General features: G+C 34.9%; 1 protein-coding gene across 1 annotated transcript; it reads left to right on the top strand.

Moving 5' to 3' along the window:
- Positions 1-2,463: 2,463 nt before the first annotated feature.
- LOC117694807 (melanoma antigen preferentially expressed in tumors-like) lies at positions 2,464-8,131 on the top strand. The gene is made up of 3 exons (XM_034485803.2): positions 2,464-2,757; positions 4,016-4,600; positions 5,372-8,131. The coding sequence occupies exons 1-3, from the start codon at positions 2,468-2,470 to the stop codon at positions 5,883-5,885; spliced, it is 1,389 nt and encodes a 462-aa protein (XP_034341694.1). The 5' UTR covers positions 2,464-2,467; the 3' UTR covers positions 5,886-8,131.
- The last annotated feature ends 293 nt before the right edge of the window (positions 8,132-8,424 follow it).

Below are 8,424 nucleotides of genomic sequence, written 5' to 3'. Positions count from 1 at the left end.
AATATATAATTATAATTATAATATATATAATATATTATTTATATATTATATATTATATATTATATATTATATATTATATATTATATATTATATATTATACTAAATATATACTATATTCTGTATAATTTATAATGTATAATATACATATGATATATAATGTAAGATATATAATGTATGGTATTGTATATATATGATATATCATATATAAAATATGATATATAAATATATATATGATATATAGAAATATCATATATATACATATAATATGATATATATATATAATAAAAATAAAATGAGGACTGATTGGATAAAGCAAAAAGATAGTAAAAAAAGCAAAAGGGATGGAAGGACAAAAGAATATAATCAGGTTAATATAATTAGGGAACCATTGTATTATGTCTACATATATCTGTATTAATACATATTTAAGTCTAAATACTGCGTACAAGAGAAAACACCTTATATTTTTTCTGGAAATTCCCAACATTATTGTGTAATTATTCCTTTTCCCTATATTCTCCTCATCATTTTTTGTAATTTGTTTTCTTGATTTTCTCCTTTCTGACTGGAGAAGGTATGTTTTGATGAACATTTATCTAATGACCATGATAGTTAACATTTGTAATCCATTTATTGGCCATTGGTATTCCTTTGAGAACTGCTCAGTGCATTTGTCATTTGTTGATTTGGTGATTAAATGTTGACTTTTTATAGATTGCAGATATTAATCTTGTCAGATGTATAGTAGGGAAATATTGTTGCCTTGCTGATGTCGACCTCTTCACTGTTCCTTACTTCCTTTGCTTTGCAGAAGCTTGTTTATTTTGTTCAATTCCATTGTCAGTTCATGTTATTTCTGGGCTGTTTCCAGGGTCCTGTTTTAGAAATGCTCTAATATGCTGATATCTTAAATTTTTCCTCTTGTTTTATTACAGAGGTTATAGTATGTCTCATCATACATTAGGGTCTTTGATCTATTTTTAATTATTTTTGGTGAAGAGATGGGGAGAAGTTTTAATGAACATCCATGTAGGTTTATTTAGCCACTTTTACCAGCTCCATTTGTTGGAGCAGTTTTCTTCAATATATGTTTTTTTGGAATATTTAAAAACATAAGTGGCTGTGGGTGTATAGGTTTATTTCTGAGTCATCTATTCTAATCTTGGGGGTCCACATATCTCTGTTTCTTGTAATAACATACATTTTTGTTGCTATGGCTCTCGAGTCTGAGTGCAGGTACAGGAGGATTTCTTTGGCTATTTACAGTCTTTTGTTATTGGCTCCTTATTTTGGGACTTTGTTTTCCTTTGAGCTAAATATAATTGGGATTTTGCAAGGTATTGCATTGCTTCTCTATGTAACTTTCAGTAACATGGTCATTTTGCTAGTCTACGTAGCAGGAAGCTTTTCACTCTTCTAGTCTCTCTTTGAGTCTCTTCAGTGTTTTAAAGTTATATTTTGAATCTCTCTCTCTCTCTCTCTCTCTCTCTCTCTCTCTGTGTGTGTGTGTGTGTGTGTGTGTGTGTGTGTGTGTGTTTGTGTGTGTGTGTTTATGTGTCCCATGAATCTCTGCTATATATTTATAGCTTTTATACATGTAGAGGAAGCAGGTTCTCCCTGTCTCCTGAGACTCTCCAGTTGGTAAAGCATAAGGTTGCTGATGTTCATGCATGTGGATGAATATCTCATATGTGTTTTTAAGAGTTGAGTTGGGAAGGAAAGGACACTGAGATTTGTGTTGGGGGTTTGATCTTAGTGTGTTCTTATCCCATCCAGCAGGAGACAGTCTGTGTGAGAGAGGAAGCTAATGAAACCTTATGGTCTTTTCTTAACCTGATACTTTAGTTGTGTTTCTATGATACTGATTTATTTTTAAACTATTGTTTGTATGTTTGCCTGGTATGTGTTTAAGCACAGGTGGGTGCATGTCAAAAAGCTCTGTGGAGTTCTCAGGACAACTCTTTACAGTAAGATTTTTGCTTTGGTATTAAAGGGAAAAGTGATGAATATTTGATTCTGTGCTTCTTTTTGCTTTATCAGAATCACAGTTAATTTGATGTCTTAGTATTTTCTATTTCCAAAGTAATGATGCTGTCACTTTTTTTGCCCATTCTTTTGTGATGGTTTGTATACTTTTGAGATGAACTATCAGGAAGGAGTCAGGTAACAAGGTGAACAAAATTGTCTTCTGATAACCTAGTGATCATTTCTATTGGTATTTTATTGCATATACATATTTATATATACATATATGTAAAAGAATTGGTTGTATGTGTATTCATACACAAATAGACCTTAATATACTCACAAATTTCTATGCCCTACAAGTAGAAGTCTCTAGAAGTTGTTTATTCCTTGTATATTCTACAGATAGTTATATATGTTGCTAACAATGATGTCAAAGTAGATACTGTGGATTTCTGTCAAGTTTTCTAAATGTTTCTCACTAAAATGCAGGTTCATTAAGATGGACACCAAGGAACTGCCCACACTGTTGGAGCTCGCTATACAGTGTCTATTGAGTAATGAGCATGTAGCAATTCAAGCTCTGGAGGAGATCCCAAGGGAGCTTTTTGTTCCATTGTTCACTGCTGCCTTCACGGGTAGGCACAAGAATACACTGACAACAATGGTGAAGGTTTGGCCATTTACCTGTCTCCATATTGGGTCATTAAGCGTGCAGGAACCCCAGCGTGAACTCCTGAAAGCCATGATTGAGAGTCTTCAGTTTCTCCCTGCCCCAAACTCTGCTTCTAGGTAAGACCCAGTATAATAGAGATAGTACGACACAGGAGGCTATGCCCCTATCTGCTATTCTCTCAGAGGTAGTATATACAAATAGTGAAAAAGAATACAGTACTGTTAGTCCAGCATGTGAGGTCACCTTAAAACTACTGTCTTATAGTGTTGATATGGAATGTAAGTGATTGAAGGCATTATTGGTGGGTTTGCATTATGGTTTTATTTATATTAAATAAAGATATGAGTGTTAAGATTGCTGATGATTTGCAGAGAATAACAAAAAATAATTAGTGCTGTTTACTTTTCATGGGAAAGAGTTATTGTCAGTAAGTCAGTGTAAAAAGTATAGACCAGGGGCTAGAGAGATGGTTTAGCGGTTAAGAGCATTAGTTGTGATTCCAGAGGATCAGGGTTCAATTCCCAGGATTCATATGGCAGCTCAAAACTGTAACTCCAGTTCTACAGGATTTGATACCCTCATACAGGAAAAACTCCAATGCACATGAAATAAAAATAAAAATTTAAAAAAGAAGTGTAGATCAAGAATAGAGTGATTTGATTTTTTCTGAGCCCACAGTAATGCATGATATTTAGAAGATACTAAGGAAATTTTTGTTCTGTTGTTCACTGCTGCCTCAATGGATGGACATACAAAGAGACTGACAGCAGTGGTAAACGTTTGGCCCCTTTTCTCTCTCTACATGAGAACATTAAGCATACAAGAAACACAGTGAATTGAAAGTGATCTTTAGATGTCACTGCCAAAAACGTTTCAATAAGAATGTATATAATTCATACATGGTAAGATAGCAAATTATTATACTGGACCCTGTTGCAAAAGAACACCAGTTAGTTGTGCTGTTCTATCTTCCACAGTTAGTAATGGTGACTGATGAAAATGGATGTGAAGTGGTTGGTCTGTCAGTTGAGGTTATCTTAAAAACTCTGATGTTTTACAGAGGGTTTTAATTTTGTAATAGAGATGAGTGAGGCTACTATTGATAGATATACATAATGGAGACATTTCAAAGAAAACAGGTACAGCAAGATTTGTGAGATTAGTTGTTATAGAAAATAGTAAAGGATTTAGTATTTGCATAGGAAAGTTTTGCTGATACCTAGTATATGGAATGACAGAACAAAAAAGATTATTTTCTCACTACATGTTATTGTTACTGCTTGGCTATATTGATATTTGCCAACTCTCAGTTCCTCTAGTTTTTGTTTGTTGTTGTTTATTTGGTTTTTGTTGTTTTTGTTTTTCAACCTACAGGAGCCCTAAATTGAGGATCCTAGATTTAAGGCAGGATGTTGGCTGCAAGACTGTATGTCCCGACATCATTACTAAATCAACCATTTGTTTACATTCTTGTGCTTACTCTGAGCACTCTATCTTCAAAACTGAAGGCCACGAGAGTCTTCCAAGTTCCAAGCCTGAGGCTCAGCCCTCCAGGATGGCTATGGAATTGCTAGTGGACCTTTCCCTTGATGGCACCTTGAGGGAAAGTGATTTTTTTGCTTTGCTGCTGAAAAAAGTAGAGCAGAGCCAAGGCTCTCTGCACCTGTGCTGCAGAGATTTGCAAATTAATAGTTTGCATGAATGTAGAAATGCCTTGAGCCACCTGGATCTGAAATGTGTTGATCACCTGGCAATTGATCAGGCTTCTCTTAGTGAAGTCACCAACCTTCTAGCTCATGTGATACAACTGGACAGAGTTAGTCTGTCTAAAATCACTTGTAGGTCTTTGAATGGGAGAACCTTTAGAAACTTTATCACCCAACTGAGGCGTATGGATCACCTAAAGGAGCTCAATTTGTCTTCATTCTGCCTCACAGATCATCTTGAAAATGTCCTGAGGTAAGGGCTTGGGATAGATACTGGGTTTCAATTAATAGCCTGTTTTTAAGATAAGAAAAAGAATTCTTAGGTACTCTTAAGCTTCCCATAACCCTGTCTCCTGCCTCAGCATGGACAACGCTGGGAGTTTAAAAACAACCAGGAAAGGGCACCTTTCTATAATTGAAGAGGAAAAAGAAGGTTTCAAACCCTTAGTCAGCTAAGCATGGGCAGGCACTGTGCTCAGTCCAGAAGTATAAAGGGAAAAAATGAATGCAGTCCTTCTCTAGCAGTAGGGAGATGAAGAGGAGGAACTGAGAGAAAGACTTTATGTTGCGGCACAGGTGCACATACCTACAGCCAGGTAACTTACTCATGGACTGATGGCAGATGATTTTCCTAATCTGCTGTCTCCAAGGTTCAGGCCGTGAATGTGGAGGCTGTCATTTATGGACTGACCAAAGGGAGCTTCCAGTTGGGTTGCTCCTTCTGTCCTATCTGTTCCAAGCAGGTGAACTAGTTCCACATTTGATTGTGTTGTAATCACTAAGTAGACATATTTTCACACAACTCTATAACAACATATTGTACACGTTGTCAGGGATAAAATATTACATGTGAGAGTGATAAATTGTCTTTTAGAGACCCACAAGTCTATTAAGTGTGTGAAAACTCACATCATTAGGTGCTAATGCATTATATGTGCAAAATAGTCTGTTCTAGATTCATGGATATTGTTCACCTCACCTAGTCCTCATTTTTCAGAAAAACTTTTATGTTTCCTCCCTGCAGAGTCCTACCCAATGGTTTGGATTTCTTGTATCTGCCATTCTGTGGACTTTCTTACAGCGACTTCAAGTTTCTGTCTGAGTGCCCTCAAGCCAGCCATTTAAAGCTGCTGAATATCAGCAACAATCCAATGTATTGGGAAGATTGTGAGCCATTTTACTATCTCCTGCAGAACATTTCCAGCACCTTGCAGCATCTGGCAATTAATCATTGCCTTTTAACAGATTCTACAATGTCTGTTCTTATCCCAGCCCTAACCCGCTGTTCTCAACTCCGAGTTCTTAGCTTTTCTTCAAATCCAATTACCATGCCTATGCTCATGAGAATTCTTGAGCTTTTAACACCATTGACGGAGCTTAAATATGTGATTTATCCAATCCCCGTGCATTGCTATGGGAGGTGGCATTTTCAAGGCAGTTTAGACCGACAAAAGCTTGCTGATGTGCAGACACAATTGAAATTAATGCTACAGGAGGCAGAGAGGCCTGACATGAATTGGATCACTTACTCTGATTAAATTACACTACCCAACACAATTTCAACATCCTATGTTCCCTTCAAGTGCTAATTTTTTTTAATCCCATAGACAGAATATATGTTTTTTTTTTAAATACAGTTGATAAGTATAGGTGTGTAACTGATTTCTATAGAGAACAACTTACAAGAAAATGGAGGTCTTTGAGAGTATCTTTAACTATTTACTGTTCTTGATAGCATTTCATCTGACCAACTAAAATTTTTAGGTAGAGGATATGGAAAGATTATGTCATGAAATACCAACACCCTGTCCTCACTGAGATTTACCTATGGATACTTAGTACCAGTTGTGACAATCTAACCTTTCCTGGATGTGTTTTTGGAAGCAGATGGTTATTGAAACCAACACTTTTTATTGTGTACATTATGTTAAGCTTCTATATTTGAGCATCTGAATCTGAATCTAACAGTAAGAAAAAAATCTGTAACTACTACCATTAAGTGGCTTAATTTTTATTCCATACTCATAGATTAAGGATTAGTTTGGGATATTATTGTAGACAGCAAGAATGAAAAGACAAAACAAATCAAACCACTTCAAACCACTCAGAGACTGAACATTTCTGTGGTTTATCAGTTGTTAGTGCAACTAGAAAGGTGTTTTGCACTCTTAGACCCCAAGCTTTATCTTTCTTATTCTTGATACATATTCTTTTCAATACAAAGTGGACGTTATGATGTTGGATCACCTCAGTGGAACTCAGGGATTCAATGTTACCATCTTGGAGGCATCTTCTCACATCTGTTTGATGTCTACCTTCTGTCATCCTGCAAAATGCCTGGTATAATAGGCTGGTAAGGAAGAGAAGTTTGTTTCCTTGATTTAGACATTTCACTAAGGTCGTTTGGGCAGCACTGCTTTGGTGCTTTGGCAAGACAGAACATGGTAAAGAGCTTTGGCAGAGGGAGATCCTTTCAACTCAAGAAGTCAGGGAGCAGAGAGAGGAGAAGTCCTCACAGAGCCTTTGGGAGTGTGATTATGCTGATTTGTATCCTTGAACTAGCCTGCTATAAAGATTCTACCACCTACCCTGGAGCCATTCTTGAACTAGCCTGCTCAAAAATTTCAACTGCCTGCCATAGAACCATCAGCTTGAGACCAATATGAACTTGGAAAGACATTTAGGAGCCCAGCCACAGCACTGACTGTTATTCCTTTAGGTGATTTTTTCTTTATCACTAGTTCCTTCATGTTATACCTGACTCAGTTTGAATAATCTGCTGATTTTTTCTACCAACTTTTCCACAATTGCTATAATATTGTGTAGCAAATACATACATGGAGTTGTTTATATTTGAAACTCCAAATATGATTACCCAAAGTAGAAAAGCATGTACTTTGCTCAAGATATAGTGTGAAAAAAGCATATAAACTCAATAATTAGATTGTGTTTTTGTTAATGTATTGAAAAGTTAATATACTACATAGCAAAAACAGAAAAAGTGCATTAAATTTAGTTTCTTCCTGTCACATCCTGAAATGTCAACACCACTGGATTTTAATGACAGACAAGTTTAATGAAAAAACTCATTAGTGCAGTATTGTTTTTATAAATAAACAAAACTGCATTTTAAAAATCTAACAAAAATATGAATAACAAATGTCTAAATTGCTTCAAGTTTGAAATTATACTGGATTTCAGATCAACTAACTAAAACTATGGTTAAAAGCTACAGAATTTTGTTTATAGTTCTTACATGTCAAGATGATACTGAACTATATTTTGGAGACACAAAACACTAAAATTTCTCTAAAAATTAACATTTGTGTTGATTACATTTATGTGTTAAAAGATTATCAAATTCAAGAAGAAATTTCAACTAACTAAAACTATGGTTAAAAGCTACAGAATTTTGTTTATAGTTCTTACATGTCAAGATGATACTGAACTATATTTTGGAGACACAAAAAACTAAAATTTCTCTAAAAAATTAACATTTGTGTTGATTACATTTATGTGTTAAAAGATTATCAAATTCAAGAAGAAAAGTAAAAGCAACGTACAAAATTCTGGCTTATGATTTGTTAACAAAGCATTTAATAGACTTAAAGCAAGAATGGAGAACTAATGGCATTCATGTTTTTCATATTGCTTATATGATAAAACACAGAATTTTAAAAATTTACTCAAATGACAAATGTAACCAGCAAATGTTTTATAATGCTTCCTTGTTAACATCACATTATTTTGGCATCTTTTATTAAATAAAATGTTACTAAAATTTACATTCATGAGATTCATTTAATTTTTTTGTTTAGGTTTTCTTCTTTCCAATGCTATTCTATACATTTTATGGGCATAACATGTAGATTATTCCCAATTTCTTGCTTTCATCTGATTTGAAAATCTATCCTCAGGGATGATTAAAACATTTTTCAAAACTCTTTACTGGTTCTTTGTGAATTTCACATCATGCAACCCAATCCCACTCATCTCTCTGTCCCCTCAGACCCACCTTCCACAATTGCAACCTCCCTCTAAAAGAAAAAAATATCTCTGTGTGGAAGCTATAGTGTG

This window comes from Arvicanthis niloticus, chromosome X, assembly GCF_011762505.2.
Source record: "Arvicanthis niloticus isolate mArvNil1 chromosome X, mArvNil1.pat.X, whole genome shotgun sequence".
NCBI lineage: Eukaryota > Metazoa > Chordata > Mammalia > Rodentia > Muridae > Arvicanthis > Arvicanthis niloticus.
Note: the sequence above shows the minus strand (reverse complement) of the source record. Positions and strands in the feature narration are given on the sequence as shown.